The sequence below is a fragment of the Cephus cinctus genome, unplaced genomic scaffold, assembly GCF_000341935.2.
Source record: "Cephus cinctus unplaced genomic scaffold, Ccin1 Ccin1_scaffold0160, whole genome shotgun sequence".
Taxonomy (NCBI): Eukaryota; Metazoa; Arthropoda; class Insecta; order Hymenoptera; family Cephidae; genus Cephus; species Cephus cinctus.
In genome coordinates this window covers 1,215,001-1,233,103 of record NW_014332886.1, presented here as the reverse complement: position 1 = coordinate 1,233,103, position 18,103 = coordinate 1,215,001, and the positions used below count along the sequence as shown (strand labels likewise).

General features: G+C 33.3%; 4 protein-coding genes across 8 annotated transcripts in view; 3 read left to right on the top strand and 1 right to left on the bottom strand.

The window, feature by feature from the left end:
• Positions 1 to 80: 80 nt before the first annotated feature.
• LOC112493791 lies at positions 81 to 2,264 on the top strand. Its single transcript, XM_025080975.1, has 4 exons — positions 81 to 878; positions 978 to 1,559; positions 1,642 to 1,762; positions 1,844 to 2,264. Exons 1-4 carry the CDS (start codon positions 534 to 536, stop codon positions 2,086 to 2,088), a joined length of 1,293 nt encoding a protein of 430 aa, XP_024936743.1. The 5' UTR covers positions 81 to 533; the 3' UTR covers positions 2,089 to 2,264.
• A 146-nt stretch (positions 2,265 to 2,410) lies between these two features.
• Positions 2,411 to 7,006, top strand: LOC107263638. Its single transcript, XM_025080974.1, has 8 exons — positions 2,411 to 3,057; positions 3,361 to 3,764; positions 4,125 to 4,449; positions 4,548 to 5,026; positions 5,101 to 5,184; positions 5,330 to 5,497; positions 5,573 to 5,902; positions 6,245 to 7,006. Exons 1-8 carry the CDS (start codon positions 2,855 to 2,857, stop codon positions 6,979 to 6,981), a joined length of 2,730 nt encoding a protein of 909 aa, XP_024936742.1. The 5' UTR covers positions 2,411 to 2,854; the 3' UTR covers positions 6,982 to 7,006.
• A 553-nt stretch (positions 7,007 to 7,559) lies between these two features.
• On the bottom strand, positions 7,560 to 9,619 carry LOC107263642. The gene is made up of 4 exons (XM_025080976.1): positions 9,472 to 9,619; positions 8,768 to 9,371; positions 8,101 to 8,516; positions 7,560 to 8,043 (listed from the first exon to the last, which is right to left on the bottom strand). The coding sequence occupies exons 3-4, from the start codon at positions 8,418 to 8,420 to the stop codon at positions 7,575 to 7,577; spliced, it is 789 nt and encodes a 262-aa protein (XP_024936744.1). The 5' UTR covers positions 8,421 to 8,516; positions 8,768 to 9,371; positions 9,472 to 9,619; the 3' UTR covers positions 7,560 to 7,574.
• Positions 9,620 to 9,882: 263 nt separating this feature from the next.
• The window catches only part of LOC107263637 (TBC1 domain family member 4), a 30,586-nt gene continuing 22,365 nt past the window's right edge, over positions 9,883 to 18,103 (top strand). Inside the window, exons 1-3 of one of the 5 annotated variants that reach the window (XM_015731059.2) lie at positions 9,883 to 10,194; positions 12,539 to 12,842; positions 15,345 to 15,554. In XM_015731059.2, coding sequence (XP_015586545.1) covers positions 12,729 to 12,842; positions 15,345 to 15,554 — 324 coding nt within the window. In that variant the 5' untranslated portion in view covers positions 9,883 to 10,194; positions 12,539 to 12,728. Of the gene's footprint in view, positions 10,214 to 12,538; positions 12,843 to 15,344; positions 15,555 to 18,103 lie in introns of those variants that run through there. The other 4 variants (XM_015731060.2, XM_025080972.1, XM_025080971.1 and 1 more) reach the window with 4 other exon arrangements.

The following is an 18,103-nucleotide window of genomic DNA, read 5'->3' as shown; positions in this document are numbered from 1 at the left end:
TCTGATAAAACCAGTTGGGATGTGATTAACATGGTGACAACGTGCTCATGTGTTCTATAATTCCATATAGAATTTTTTCACAAGCTGCTATGCTGACCGGTATTTATTTTTAGCACAAGCATTTATTTTTAACTTTTTTAATTGAAAGCACTCCTTTTATGTGATCGCAGGCGTCAACTTTTGTTTGTAGTGTAGATATACGATTTAATTTTCTCACTTTGTGATCTTAAAATTCAGTCAAAATGAACTCTAAAGCAGTTAATTCTAAGTTTACTTTGAAAACATCCAGAGAAAAATTGGCTCAAACATGATCAGCTGCAAACTTCATCTGTATGGCATAAAATTCTGGGTCGATATTTATTATTTTTTTACTACAAATGAAAAAATTGTTTTATAATTGTTGTAATGATCTGATAAATTCACTTTTATTGTGATTATCTCAAGAAAGAACGGACATACTTCTAGCGTAGCAGTGCTAGTTCATTAGTAGCATCTACTTTTAATATTATAATCTATCAGGTGTAACAATTATAATGACATTTATATGGAATGAAAACTTAACAGTAAAGTTGTTAGCGCTTTACGGACGCTATGAACTCCTAAGATGTCCATTTCATCCGAAATTTAGAGATCATTTCTACAGATACAAATCCTACAAGCAGATAGTGGAATCCATGAAAGTTCCTGATTTAACTGTGTGCGAGTGTGTTAAAAGAATTGCTTTTTTGCGCCGCCAATATTGTCACGAACTTTCAAAAATCAATATCAGTATATACAATGGGGAATTTTACAAGCCAAAAATCAGTTGGTTTGAAATGCTGCACGAGTTATTCTTTCCCTTGACTCAATATTGTGATTGTTTGGAGGATCCTGATCAGGTAAAGAAACGTCAGTTTTCATTATGCTAAGAAATGAAGCCTTTAACAATAATATTACATTTTTTATGGTATCATCCTTGCACATATTTACTTGTACAGACTCTGACCTATCTTACTGATGACGATGAAGATGAAGATGAAGATGAAGATGAAGATGATGACGATCCATGGATACAAAATTACGATGTTGATGAAAATAATGATTCTGCAATCGATTGCGGTTGCCTATCATTACGAAGCTGTGATACAAATGTGGATCACTTTATTAAATATGATATGGACCCTATCTTACTTTGTAATCCATATAAGAGTCATCAGCGTCAGAATGCACACCAGATGAAGCCACGGAAATATTCAAAAGTGTCTAATGAACGTCTACATTTGGAACGTGGTCTGCAAACTGATATTAAACGAAAGAAAGTATCAACAAAGACATCAACATCTGGGCATAAGAAAATGTCTACACAGGCTGAAGCAAAAGTACTTGCTCATGATAAAAGTACAGAATATACAAAATGCAAGAACCATTCAAAATGGTCTCAAACTAGAGTGAAACACGCGAATAATGGGAATGACGTTTGTGAGTATTCCGTAACTGAACACGAAGCACAGACTGATAATAAGACCGTCGAAAATTTCGTTAATGACGTAGACGTTCCTAACAGGAAGCAGGATGCTAAGGTTTTTTTTTTTATATATAAAAAAAAGTTGGGTTGTTATACTCTAGTTAATTATTGGTATACGTATAAGATTTCTATTATAGTGTTACGTGGGAACTACAAGAGATGATGCTCATTCTTGCGTAAACAATAGAAATAAAATATATGATAAATATGAATTATTTGGAAAAAGTGTTGCTAATCAACTTAAAAATTTAGATTTTGGTAAGCTTGCTATCATGTTATTATTCTCATAGAACATCCAATAAACTGAATAATAAACGTACATGTGAATGCTAATTACAGAGTCTGCAATGAATTTGGAAAAGCGGATAAAGAAGATGATGTCAGCAGAGAAATTGTTTGAAGCCGAGCAAGATTTTAAGGATACGTATTGCAAACATGTTTGCAATTGCGATTGCAGTCATAGCTGCATCAAATGTATAAAATACAAAGAGAAGAAAATGTGTAGTTGCGGTTTACCAACTAATGAATGCTTACCACCAATTTTAGGAGCAGCCAGTAATTCATATACATTTTGCTGCAATTAAGAGAAAGTTACATAATATATGAAATCGTATACGTATTCAATGCATTGAACGTAAAACATTAAATCAGTCGCTTGAAAAATAGATGGCCTGCTTCTACGTATCTAAATGGTATTTTTTATCGTAAAAGAATATAAAATTATATATCTATGAATGTATCAAGTATTTGAAAATATTATAATGAGGAATTTCATTAAATTAATAATTATTTTCATAAAAATATCATATTCAATTAAATATGCACCTTGTACGCAGTTAAAATCCTCTATCGTATGTAATATATATTAATTTATTATCATATATTATTAATATACATTAAATTTATCTCTGGGATAAATATAAAAAAAAGGTTATACAAATCCTGAATATTTTTCGAGATGGTCCAACGTTGAATTTGCGGCAATCCGAATGTAGATACTATTCATTTTCCGATCGAGTAGTTGATTTGTTAGAAGTAAATGCCAATATTCATGTTATCGCCATTGGACTAAAGCTGTATAATTGACAAGCATAATCTTGCATTTATACTCAGGTCATGTAATTCATAGATGAACATTGTTCGTTTTTATTAAAATTTCAATTAGTGAGCTTAGGAACTTATTGGCGAAAGTAATGCTAAGTTTTGAAATGCTATATTTATGACATCCCACATCTTCATTCAAATAGTCTATGGTTTGCTGTCATTATTTTCGCGCACTGTCTACGATCAAAATTATTATCAAATTCGAAATTTTGTGTACATAACTTTTGAGAATACATATTAGAAGATATGCAGTTTAAATGGAACAATAAAAATACCACACATTTTTTACGTTTATACCGAAAATATCGATGCCTTTGGAATCAATATGACGCGGAATACCTAAATTGCAATGTTAAACATAAAGCTTTCACTGACATCATTGAAGAATTAAATATGCCAGGATTGTCCATAGCAGACTGTATTCGTCAACTTAAACTCATAGGCGAGAAGTACGTTGAAAACATATCTAAAATTGTCACACAAAACTTTACAATTACTAAGAACTTTCAAGCAATCTGATGTAACTCATTATGTAAGTGTCAACCGTGTTTGAATCAGCAAGAACAGAATTCCAACGGCTTTTCTCTTTATTATATCCACCTTACATATAAAAAGTATGTATCTTTATTTACGATGCTGGATTAACGACACGTTCTTAGATGCCTGATTATTCATTAAAATATTTCCTAATGTAGAAAGATTTGTTGTAGTTTTTTATGCAATCTTTCATTAGGAACTCTTATGAAATTTAGATGGAAACGCGAACATCTTCATAGTATTCAATGCTCGAGAAAAGGAATAATACATAAATCGGAAATCCCCTGGTATCCACTGGTTACGGAAATGTGGGAGGAAGCAATTCATGAAGAAGAAAAATCCAGGAGTTCATTAATTGCAGAGAAAGGTCCATCGTGTAAACAACACAAGGACTACTTTAAAGCCATAGCACGTTCGGACACAGCAGTTGCACAGAAACGAAAGAAAAAGGGTGACCGACAAACAAGATTCAAACATCGCACGGGTCCAGATATTAATTCACAAATGCAATTCGTTCCGTGCACAAATGCTGTACTTCATGACAAGCAAAGTTACAATGAGAGGAAAAAGTTACAAAAGAAATCGGAATCCTCACCCGTTATGTCCGATATTACCCCATGTTCGTAAAATGAATTCTTTTTCGTTTATAAGTGACGTTTTTTACACATATCATTCAAAAAAGTAATCACCAAAGTTTTTTTTTAAAATTATTAGGTTTCTTTAAATGAGCATATTTGATTCGCTTCTATTTTTAAAATCAGTTACTAATTATTATTATTTACTTTTATTTTTTGAGCCTTATCTTTATACTATTATCATTGTAAAACACAGTGCATTTGCATTATAATTAAATAAGTCCAATGAAGCTTCAATATATATAAAAAATAAAAGTAAGAAATACGATATATGCATATAATCTACTAGAATTTGATCTTTCAGTTGGTATCGATATGCATGGTATTACATAAATTATTTATAGGTGATAGCATTTCAGTTGCGTGCACAAAGGAAAGAGCCATGCCTAAAAACAGCAACGATAACAATATTATTACTAAAGAATATAATATTCGAAATACAAACGACAGAGTAAAGAGTCCAATTCAATATTCTGTGTGTCCTCCTTGTCCTTGGAAAAAATTGGATCGTGAATTACCAAATGGTTATACAGTTCCTTGTCCAAGTTATTCCCAACCGCATTATGACAATGTGAACAAACTTTTATATAATCCAAACCAAAATGATATTTCCAATGATTTAAATGAAGCAATTATTCCATGCACGAATGTCTCCCAAGAAGTAGAAAGGTATGGTGAAAAATATAATTTACATAATAATACATAATCCCACATACTGAATAAATAAGTTATAAGCTGAGCAAGACATTATATTTATTGTTTAACAGGATAGACGATCTTATCGATCCATATTATTCTCCAGTGTATACTCATTGTAATGGCAACTGCTGTAACGAATTAGATACACCACATGCCAGAGAAATGGAAATTATTATTCCAAAAAATAATTGCAACGAAAAACCCGCGATTGCCAAATGTGTCAAATTGCCAGCTACTGACATTATTGAAGATAAAGATAATGAATGTGAATGGTACTTGCAATGTACGATAGTCATGCCAGAAATAAATCCTACTCAAGATCTTAATGGCAAAAGAATAAATAATTGTACGTGCGAAGTTCAAGCGGTGAATGACGTCAAGCAGCAAGGAACTTCGCCAAATAATACGTCAGCCTGTATAAAAGAAATGCAGACAGTGAATGACGTTAAGCAACAAGGGGTTTTAACGAATAATGCGATACTATGTACAAAAGAAGTTCAGTGTTGTCAGAACAATGATATGCAAAATGAATTATTCAAACAAAAAGGTATATTACGAAATGTATAGACAAGGCAGTATAATGTGATTCTATGTACTTATTGGTCAATAAATTTTCTTCAGAAATATCAGCGAATGAGGATGAACTGGAATATTTATCGAAATCAGTGGAATGTTTTCTTCTATCTCATGAAAAAGAGGGTAAACGTGAGTTACTTGGATATATTTGTATTTTTAGCATATGAAGGAATTTGAAGTTGGTATTGAATTTATGAGTAATGTAGAAACAAAACTCGTGATTAATTCTTTTATCAGTTCAATACTAATTAATGTTTTAATCAATGAGTTACAGTAGATCAAATGGACACAATCAACACAGACAGAGATAAATTAAAAGTTTCCGAAATTACTCAAGAAAGTTCAACAAGACTGAAGAATCTACCCCAATTAAATGAAAGTACATTGAAGTTCGATAATCAAGCTCAACAAACTGATATTCAAAATGTGTCAAAATTAGAAGGTTCTATGATCTGATAATACGTTTAATTTTTCATGTAATTGAATCTTATAAACGTTATAATAATATATGAAACAGGATATTCAGCCGAAAAATCTAATAAGTACAACGATCTCGTACAAGAGGGAACCTCTGTTTTTGATATGGATCAAAACATCAAGCAAGAGTTATTATTTACTATTGAAGAAGAAGGTATTTGCGAGGCGTGTAAACCAGCGAGGGAGAGAAAATTTGACTTGGATTCCTGGTTTCGCAGAAGATCTGCTTCGGAATTATTTAATGATGACTGTTTACCGTGCAGATTAGAGAGCGAACTTAATTTTCAATTAAGTCGACTTACGAAAACTTTTATCGACGTTATGGGTTGTACACTTCGACTGGCTGTTAAAGAAGAATTTGATAAAAAAGGTTTGTTTTACCAGACTCATCATTCACAAACTATGCAATATAGGCATTGTGAAACAAAAAAAATTTGATAAAAGACATTTAGAATTATTGATCTACATATTAGAACGAATATGTTATATTTATTAAAATGTTGCACAATAACAATGAAAAAAAGAAAGAAGCTATGATTTATTAATCCTTTCAATCATTTAATTCATATAACCGTATTTCGATTATTTATATTATAATTAAACACTATAAATTAAAATGTTGATAGGTAATGAATATATTAACAACCTATATTTATAAGAAATCTTTTTTTATACTTTTATATGCAATTATTTATATGCTGTATAATTTCAGTTAGTTGCGAGTGTTCATCAGAACGACGCACTGTGACTACACTAACAAATCTACAATATACTGATCAAGAAGTTAACGCGGTTGACAATCACCTACGACCAGCAGATAAAACAGAATCAGAAATTCAAGCAGTACCAGAACATCAAAATAAAGCAATTTCGGTAACTCCTACAAGAAAAGAAGTCAAGACAAGTAGTATTTCTGCATTGCCATCGTCTCGCCATGTTGGTATTCAAGAAAGTGCGAAAATCAAGCTTCGCAACGTAAACACTCAGAAAACAGGAAATATGGAAAAAGTTGCGATGAGTGAACCAATTAACATTAAAAGCCATAAGAAAAAGATTTCGATTCAGAAACGTGATTTAAATTTAAAAGATGCTGGTCACGTGGAGAAAGACGAGCAGCGTGTATTAAAATCATCGGAAAATATTCCGAGGGTCAATTGTGAAACGAATGCAAATACTGAGAGGAAATCGCAACCTCTGAGCAACAATATATATAAAAATAATTGGAAAGCGTCAGAGATATCCATAAGAGAGAAATCACGAATTTTTAAGGAGTGTTGTAACGAAGAATTATGGGAAGATTTTACTTGCGATGAAAATTGTAAAGATAACAAACAGAATGGGGATGATTGTACTAAATTATCAAGTATCATTTGTGACGATTATCCTCATACTTCTATGTGCGACGCATCATTATGTACTATTTTGAAAAATGTTTTCACACCCATGTAAGCAAATTAAGGTTGACAGTTATTCATTGGCCGTGATAAATTATATTTGAAAAAACATGATACATGAATTTTTTTTAAGCAGACGAATTTTATTTTCTAAAAATAGAAGAATGTAATGAGCAATATACTAAAAATTTAAACGACTAATAGTGCTTTATTTAGTTTCAAAAAAAGCAAATATTTCGAACGAAAAATCAATGTAAATAGTAATTAACGGATTCGTGTCATTATAACTTTTTATGCATCAACAAAGGAAAATAAAATTAAATTCTTGTTCATGTAAGCAGTGGGTTGTTAACCCTTTGATAACAGACAGTGTGCTGCAAGTGACGAGCGCCGACAGTTTCCGACACCGAGCTGCGTATTCGTATAGTCAACAGCTTATATGGCTTTTGGCAAATTAACGGCCACTCCTTCAGGGCGTACATGTACGCCTTACGCAATCAAAATATAAATGTATTTGCATTCTTTACGGAGCGCATCTGTTTTCATGTATAATACAAAGTTTGCATTATCTACTGTAATGTGAAATAAAATTGGTAATGTCTAAACTCTTTATCGAAGAACAATTCTGTGCGAATCTATGTTGTTTGTTCAAACGATTTTATTTTTGTCATGGCATACGCATTCTTTATAAAACATACAATGCCCATGCAATTTTTTCGGACGATTCATATTTACGAAAATATTATCATTCAAATCCGCATGCATTTCATTTTTTCTGTGAGGTCTAGGTAAATCATCATTGCTACATGATACATAATCATCAATCGGTTTGTCCGTTAATTTTTCTCCAATACAGTTGTCTCTCATTAAAATCCTATATATTCTTTCCCAATCTTCGTATTGACAATATTCATCGAATTCCGATAAACGATCTTCTTCTACAGGCATTTTTTTACGTTGAGTAACATTAGCTTGTGATTTATTTCGTAGACATTCTTGGCAACTGTCATTTGATTCATCTGTGACTATATTCTCTCCAGTACTTTCTGATATGCAATCAAATACTCGGCTGTTACTGGATATTAAACTTAAATAGCAATCACACGGATCATTAAATCTGCAAATAATAAAATTATCACAAAACAGCAAATGTTTGATTACTTGGAAAAGTTACCTGATAATAGCTGACTGATTTGTTGGACTGCAGTATTCCATATTGCTTGAGCAAATATATGATGGACTTATTTCGGAATTAATACTTTCATTTGGACAAATAGTCGTTGTAATTGAACTATTGCTTCTTTCTTTATTCTGAATCTGCCAGTTAGTCAAAGAGAGTTTCTCCCGCGAGTCTCTTCTGTCGCAGGCTTGTAAATTCCCACAGTAGGTTTTACCGTAAGGGGTGTCATTATGAAACCAGTTTGTCATATCCACTTTAAAATGGACTGGCGTCCAGATGTCTTCGGTACAACATTTTTTATATTTTAAATTCATTATCAAAAAGTGACGATTTTTTTTTTCAAATAAACACTTTGGTTCTAAGAAGTGTTTGCTTCTTTCTTTTTTTTTCTTTCGATATGTAGGCCCAGTCTAAAAATCATCATATATATATTATTAAATATACAGTTTTACAGACGCGTCAGCAAGCCAGAGCATTTTACATCACAGCGTATATATTAGTCTTTTGCTTTGATATTGTACGTCGGTAATAGAAACAATTTATTTGGAAAGATATTTGAAAACTTTATCTGATTTCCTTTTTTTTCATAAAAATGCATATTTTACAATTACAACATTCGAAACAGGAGATTTGATTAATGATATTATATACTCTGTATTACCTTTTGGTTAGAATTGCTGTTATACTCTTAAAGATTTAATGGGTTTCTCAGATATGTCGATATTTTCATTTTTTATGTGAGATTTTAGTTTTCACTTGATTTTATATCTAATTTGTAATGTATACAAAGAATTTTTCAGTCGTAGAGGTTATAATTCTTTAACAGAAAAAAGACTGCAGAGGTGATCGTTCTAATTAAAATGTAAAAAAAAAAGATACACAGAACTGTTCATCGCTTGAAAGTGGTTTTACCATAAAATTAAGTGAACGGGAACGATTTCACTTCATGCATACTAACACTTAGTATTATACTTATTATAAACTTATATTTATGATGAACTCTATAGGTAAGTTTAAACATCATTGAACGAGTTAGTTCGAAATTCATACCGATAATTAGTTTATTTTTGACTACCCCTAGAGAAGAAAGTCTATCCAGATTGTTATCATTACAAGTTGGACATATTCGTCCAGTATTTTAATTTTACGCAAAAATGATATAAACAAAAAATAAACTTGCAGATTAATATATACTTGCATGTCATTATGTATGGAATTTCGATAACATTTAAGGCTTACAGAATCGCTTATACAGTGCAGAACTCCTAGAATCAGTTGATTAATTTTCACATAAAATGTGTAATGTAAAATTAATTTTATATAAGATGTATTCATGATCAACAACAGAATATACGTATTTCTTACCAAAAACAAAAACGATATATATAGCTGGATATCGGTAGAGACTGTATTAATAAAACAGTACTAAATTTATGTATAACTGCGTAGATACATTTGCAATTTCAAATAATTTGAATAAACATAGGCAGATAGGTTGCTTGTACGCTGCATTGCCTTCGAAACGTCATTCTTCCTACGACGTGTTCAAAACAACCTTATCTGCTGTTTCCAGAGGACTGAATCGAAATTCCCAACGTGCCCACTAGATGGCAGAGCGAATGCTCCAAATGGCGATCCATAATTCGGTAAAATACAGGCATTTCGGTTTATGTCAGTATTCATGTTCCCCGTTGCAACGATAGTGTTTTTAGTATTCGTGTAAAATTCGTGATCGCGTGTACACTTCTAAGAGTGTCCACAGTCTGTTAACGATATTGCAACGGCTTTCAATGACGTGATATGTATCTCCAAACAGACCGAGTCCTGACACTTGAATGAACATCAGTTTTAAGATGGAACGCTGGGTCAGCTGTCTGTCGAGTTCGCGTCATCCTTCGCGTCGATATTCTTCTAAAATAGGAGTTACGCTCTAAAATCGGTCCTAGTGCAGTGTTCCGTTAGATGTGAAACAATTCTTTGCTTTTGGAAATGTGAAAATTCTCGTGAGGTGTATACGGAATCGAGGTGAGAAAATTTTAGCAAGAGCGGGAAAGGAAAGGAAGGCTTAGGAGACAAAAGAAAAAAACGGTAAAGGTGACAGGTAGTTGTAAGATATCGTCGTATCTATGTTTATAGCTAAAACCAAGCAGTATCTGGACGCGTACAATCGTGCGATTCATTCCATTACAATTAGTTTGTTGTGCTATCAATAATATTTAGGGTGATTTGTTTATCGAAATGATCTGACGCCTTGCGATTTTGAAAAATTCTTCCTCATCTAGTAGGGAATAAATCTTACGACGAAAAACAGTTTCGAGGATAAAGGTGTTTAACCTCGTAACATCTGTCAATTTGAAAGCTTTTTAACCTTGTTGAAATACGTATGAATTGTGAATGTTTCAATTTATTTTACCAAACACAACCTTGACGTAGAAATTCTCTGTTCAAAACAAAAGTGCCTTGATGATACATTCCCTGATACCATCGATCATTTACATTACTAAACCAGCACTTTCTTATTGGAAGATATATTAAAATTCTAACGAGTGAGAGTCACGTAGTGTTTAGTAAGTCTATATTCACGTCTTGAAATCTCGATCATCTCTTTCATGAGATATATTTTTATTATTTGATATTTCTTATAAATTTTACGGATTATCTTCTATTATATAATGAAAAGTGAAACAATATGATATATATTATAATTCAATTGTCTATGCTTCTAATACGATATTTTTATCTGTTTTTCATGAATTCCGGTAAAACAGGTTTTCATGTGAAGATACTTTTAATGGCATTCGGGTGGAGTTATGTATTACGTGACTATTAATCAGTACATTGTTTACCATTAAGCGCTATTACTAAATGGTAGAAATTCTAACAGAACAGAGAATAGCTGGAACGTCACGTCATTTAATTAACTTGTGAAAGATTGCCGTGTGCAGAGGCTTTCAAGCCGTATACTGTAATATATATAGGCTAGCAAGAGTAGTGCGTAATAAGTATGGTGGAATTATCATGAATATGGTAGAAAGTACAATAATATGTGGTTAAAATCGGAATTGTAGGTTAGGAGTCATTATTATGCGCTTTAATAGATTATTAGTATTTACGTATATAATCGTATTTTCGATTCATATTTTGTATGTACCATCAAATTATAAATTATCTAATAATATTGATATACCTTAAAAATTCTTCATTTTCCATTTTATTTCTGCGAGATTACATTTTCCGTAAACGGGTTACCTAGTTATCGTCTACTATTACTGAACAATATACATATATTAATGTATACGTTACTTCGAACCAGGTCCCTTGTTTTTTTTTCTTGCTAGTTTAAGCACGAACGAAACCATGCGGACGTGATTCGTTACGTAATATAGACTTCAGTGTTACGATGAAAAAGCCGTAGGTTGTTTGTGGTTTCTGTAATTTTCCATAATTACACAAAAAACAGTCATTAGTGTATACTGAAATTTCTATTGAACAATGCAATGCAAATTATATTGATTTTCACTTCACGCATAATCAATTGGATAAAAAGAGTTTTATACTGCTCCGTAATAATTTTTTTTAAAAATTTCCAATATAATCACTCAATTGTGATGTTACGATATAATACATACCCGTATACGTGCAAAATAGTAATTTAAAAGGCTATGTAATTAAAAAAAATTTTAATACATTTTTATAAGCTCCGATCCGTATAAATGAAAATGACAATTACACGCGTCATCGTTTTGATTGATTGTCAAAATTACTGGTCGCATGCTATGATATTTGCTTCCACTACCTAAATCTTCGAGAACTCTTCGAAATAAGACCAGTAACGCGATATGCCAATGTTTGATGTTCAGTTCACGTTTAGCATTACTTACGCGAATGTTCGGACTAGCTTTTGGCTGGAAAAAATCTGTACAAAGGCGTAGCTCTACTTGTGTTGATATCCAAGTGCATATTATCAGCCAACGCTCTATCTATCCAGATAGAAGTTCTCATCGTATATCGTTGATTTGTCAAAGCAGTGTGTTGATATGTACGTATTCCGTAATGATCTCACCTGCCGCATGCATCGTAAAGAATTCTTAAAAAGTTCATAAACATAAACTTCCGTTTCATAAAAATGTAACACAAGATCGCAAAACGAGGTCAACCACGTTCAAGTACAATAGCCTACAGATTGTAATTTTGAGCAGATTATCATTACCCGATTACGATATTCGTACACATGAATTTTTATTGGGCAACGGAACATTACTATTGATAGAAAAGTCACTCAAACTGTTTAGTTCGTTCAGTCATGTGTCATTGTATTTAATTGATAGATAGAAATGTACTTTGATCGATTAAGTAATGAAATTGGCATTGTATAAGCTAAGGTTATTATTTTTATCTGATTAACGTTAATCATTAAACCTTTTGCAATTAGGAATATTTACAAAACGAAGTGGACGAAGCTACTTGACAATTGGGTTCCGGTGGGGTCGGCAAATTCATGTGAAAATCCCTGTGTAACTGTGCCAGAATGTGAAAATTAATTAAAAGACGATAATTGTTTGTTCTCAAATTATAATTTTGAGTTATAATCAAGAGTCCTTGAAAGAAACTGAAGTTTTACGATGAAGCTCGTTCCTGTTGATTATTTGGGCTTCACGGCCATGGACCGACGCTTCAGCGGTCCCATGCTACCTTGGATTATAAGTGAGATCAAGAGAAGAGGAACTTGTAACAGAGTACGTATTTTCTTTGCATTTATTTAATCGTTCCATTAATTTAACTTGCCATTACGTGACTATTAATCAGTACACTGTTTACCATTAAGCGCTATTACTAAATGGTAGAAATTCTAACAGAACCGAGAATAGCTGGAACGTCACGTCATTCAATTAACTTGTGAAAGATTGCCGTGTGCAGAGGCTTTCAAGCCGTATACTGTAATATCCAAATGACTCTGTCACAATAATAATTATCATGTCAGTAACCATTCATTACATTTGCACATAGGGTTACGTTTCATATACAGATTTGGGTATTTAAATACGTCATAGACGTAAATGTTATTTAGGAAAAAAAAAATATGTTTAACAAGTCTCTGCCATTTATAAATTCTCTTTACAATTAGATCTCTTCGAATTGCTTTTTTCTACATTTATATACATAAGGTTGTTTCACGTCGAAACTGTTTGCGCATATAATCTGACGACAAACATAATATCGCGGCACGTATGATACACTGGATGCTGGATCGTCATCGTGTCCCCTGAAATATTTCACGTCGGAAGTTCTTATGGTATTTAGTAATATTTCATTATGTAACTTCGCAGTAGAAAATTCTTGTCTCTTGGTAAACCAATGTCAATATTAATGACTTATAAGATTCCACTTTTATTGTATTCTGACATTCTACCTACAAAGTAAATTTTCTTACAACTTCTGGCTTTTATTTCCAATTGGGTATAAGAAAAATAATATTTTTCAGTGGACGAAGGTTCTTTTGCGTTAATCTATTTTTCACTGTCATATTTAACACTAGATTTACGGAACCCGTCATTTTGACGGATGTCAAATTTCATGTTAAACCCTTAAATTCCACACTGGAGTGAATTGCAAACTCGCACCGGCTAGTATGGAATTTAAAGGTATGTAACAAAGGCGTGAAATTCGAAAATTAAAGTTACAGAAATTATAAGTATTATTTTTTAACAATTACTCTTGACGCTATTCGAGAAATACAAACAGTATAAACAGTATCACAAACTTAATAGCGTGAAATGCATCGCAAGTACGAAGTGAGAATTAACAAGAGAATAATAATAAAGTGGCTTAAACGCGCGTGTGACTTTGTTGTCTAACAGCATTATTGAGTTTATCGCAATGATAACAGCCGAATGACTTAATGCAACCTATCGATTGTTCAAGCAGTGATTATAAGTCGTCTGGGATTGGCAACAGAGTGGGGATAAAAATATAAAGAAAAAAAACCAAAAAACCACAAAAAGCATTTTCATTATTGCTAGATATGATTCATATAATTTATTCAAGGCGTGTTTACTACGTCCACTTTGAATATTGATTAAGACAATTAGGAGGTTGTATTTTGTTGTTATTGTTTTCATGGATACCGGTTTTCTATTCTGATATATGCCTTTTCTTTAGGTTTATTTGCGCTATGGTCCTAGTCCTTTAAATCGATAAAAGAGACCGGTATAAAGCGGCCGTTTTCCGTTGGTTAATTTCAAACTCATTGCGTAAACCGTTTTACGGCCTCCGATAAACACGATGTGGGCGTCACGGAATGGGAAGGGATTGGGAAGGTCAAACCAACCAATGGATAGGTGTGCGCGTAACCTAACGGTGGCGACTAATGAAGTTTACATTTATTGTTCTCAGAGAAATCTTGAATTATGTGAATTCACGTTGATCACATTAATTTTGTGCCAAGAAAAATCCATAAATATCTTTCTTTCTGATTAGCTTAGTTTATGGACGATCAAGATCCAATAGGTGTGCAAGTTAAATATATTATGCGGCTTAGTGGTGAAAAAGATCATCAATGCTGCGGGAAAAATCATGCGATACGAAGGGCAACTTTTTATGAGATCCGTTGTTATGTTAATTTAGTTTCCACTAAGGAAGACATTTATACATTACTGGATTGTTTTATATGGGGATTTTTTTTACGTTTCATGAATGTGGCACAAAACTTTTCTTTAACCTAAGAATGATCGCGCAATTTTGTTCTCCGTTTGAAAAGCATTGACAATCAAACATGCCACGCGCCTAATCCCGCGACAAAGTGATTTTAAACTTTGTTTATCCATCCTCACGTATATCCGTATTTGACGTCACGTTAGTAATTTTCCAGTAATAAAATGTACCTCTGATTTTTCCAATCCAGTATGTATATCGCAGGATCATCATGAGAAATATATATATATATATACAGATATATATATATCTGTTTACATTCAATCGAATCGATTACGGTTGGTTTTGTGCAAAAAGGACTGTCAAAATTAACCTCACTTAATTTTTTCATTCAAGTAACAATAAAAAGATAAACAATATATAGCAATATAACAGCCTATCGAGATGTCAGGAGATGTTATAAGATCAATTATTCCATCTTCATAATATCATTTTAACTTTAGTTGTTGTGTATTTGATATTTTCATCTTGAGTGAGAACAAGGTTTAGAATCAATCAAATATCGTATTTTTTTTTGGTTCATTTAGGTGAATCTTCTAATTGCCTCTGGATGTATTTCGGCCTATACATCTCACAAGGAACAACCTTTATTTCGACATCCGATAAGCAGCGCATCAAAGCCACAACCTGTGCCACCGAATTCACAGGACTCCAAGGGCGGAAGTTTCCTTTATCTCATTAAAGGTGACGACGGGCTGTATTACTGTCATCTTTTCAAGGCCAAGGATTCGGACACGGTTAGTGGTCGCCATTTATCATATTTATCCACGATTGTAAATTTTGAGTCATGCACTTTTCGGTTCAACCGTTCACCTAGTGATGTAATGTGCTTTGCGAGTACATCACGTGCTCGCCTTAGGTATGTATGGAAGACGTGCGTAAATTCACATAAGTGTCCATACTGTAAGAGTATATACATAAGTATATGTATATATGTATTGTATATAGGAACAGGTGTTCCAGTAGCAAATTCCTGAAGTTTCCGCCTTTGACGTCACGTTATATTGTATGGTATCTATTGTTTTTTTCTTTAATGCGCAAAACCGAAAGGATTGGATAATCAATGGAATCTTGAAACTTTGTTTATCCCTGTGGAATCATTAAATTTATCATTCTAGGCAACAGAAGCGTGTGACTTTAGTGTTGCAAGTATTTTCTTATATAATTTCTGTGTGCACCCTTGTGAATGAATGATTTTCGTGATGTGCCTATCTATTTCGAGAGGAACTCTCTAGACAGTTTGGCAACGATGGTAAATTTTCTAAAGTTGCGCCAACTTCGGGTTTCGTTATGAAACTAGGAAAATTTCCATACTGTACGTATGCAATTAATAATAGCTTGGATAGGTAGTAGGGTTTATTTTCCGTATATACCATTTCGGGTTGTTACATGTATTCCCTGCCATACATGGTTCCATCTTTTAATTACATAATTTTACATTTTCCGTCCTTCCTTGTACAATGCTGCACAATTTACCTCTTAGTCTGGGTAGGTTGATTCACGTATTACTTAAATGTTTTCGAATTTTTCATCAAAGAAATCGTCAATGTTATTTTAGGATTTCTTGATTTATGCATTAATACAATTTGCATTTGCTTTATCCGTACGGAACTTAGAGGATACTTTTTTGTTATTGTTTTTTTTTTTTTCAGTATAAATTAACGATTAAATGACTTTCATGACTTAAGGATATCCTTGCCAGTATTCTTTAATTTTAGGATAGTTTTCAAACGTAGCTCATTTGTAGAAGGTACACGGAGAGAATTTTTCGTTCGTTTTTCCTATGAAATTTACGATAAAAGTTACCGTAAAAATCAGTGATCGCGGGACATCGTTACCATTTTATTACTCATTGCTTACAACATACGATATTTTGAGTGGCTACAAATAAATTTCACAGTGCACACGATAAATATTGTTACTTGCAATTTTTACTGCCTTTCATAATGTAAATGTTTTTTGTGGTTGACTTCAAAGTACACGGTAAAATTGAATGCAGCACACGAGATTATTCGGCTGTTTTAGATGACTTTAAATTCAACAAGGTACAAGCTATACTTTTACACTACATATTTTCAAGTTTTAACAATTTTACCGTACACTTCGGTAAAAGCTGACGTATCGTGCTTACTTTTTAGGATGTTTTCGTGAATTGTTCTTAAATATATAGGCAATATATTACGAAATGCCACGGTGTCCCGTGGTTACCGTGACTTTCACCGTCATTTTTAATGAAAAATTCTCTCCGTGTACAGAAGCGCGAGGCAGCTCGAGGCCTCCCAATCGGTGTCCCAAGACAGGCTGCTTTAAAGCAATCAATTGATAATAGTCAAATTCGAGAACTTATCATTCTGATTGATTGAGATCCTTATAGCCGGCAACTCGTATTAACTCGAGTCGTCCCTTTAAACTAAATCGAGAACATTTCTTAGCGAATCGTTACGTAAAAAATCGGGATATCCTCCAAGGCTGCCTCCAGGTGGCCTCCACGTCTTTATCTCAGGTCAGGGGGTTCCTCCCCTACCGGCCCGTGGAGAGATCTCCATCGAGTAGTCTCCTTCGCCGACCAACTTGGTACGCCGAGACGAGTGATGCCCAGTTACGCAAAGACCCAATTCGATACAAATGCGAATTTTTGCCTCCCGAGCGTTTTTTCGTTAGTCATTTAACAATATTGTATGTTATCTTTATCTGACGGAACTTTTTCAAACATTTAACGTCCTGTTTAATCGGACTCACTCGCTTCGCCATTCACTCAACGACGACGAGTCGACTATATACTTATCCGCCAACTTACCTAGTCTCCCAAATTTTGAAAATTCCACCCTATCCTAATTATCTAAGCAAACCTCCCGTAAACTAATGTAATACCACATACAATGTATTATAATAAGATATCGTTCGTACCTAAGTTTATCCGATTTATTTAAAATTCGACAGAATTTGCTATAAAAAGTCATTTGTGTCGAATTGGGTCTGTGCGCAAGTGGGTCCGTCGCGTCAAGGCTCTCTTCACGGCAGATTCGAGCTTCTCGACCTCGAATCAACAATAACAAATCATCCGAGAGCATTGACGTAACTGTACGAATCGATCCGAGAGCGCAGCTTCTGAGCAGGCTGGCGACTCGAAGGGAACCAGAAAGCGGGAACGTTATTTGAATCGGTAGCTCGAGTCGCTTTGTGACCGTCAGTCCAAAAATCACGTCGCAACGTATAGTGTTATTTAGGTATATTGCATCGGCTGAAGTTAGCTCATCCATTCGTTCTCTACGCTAGAACCATCTTC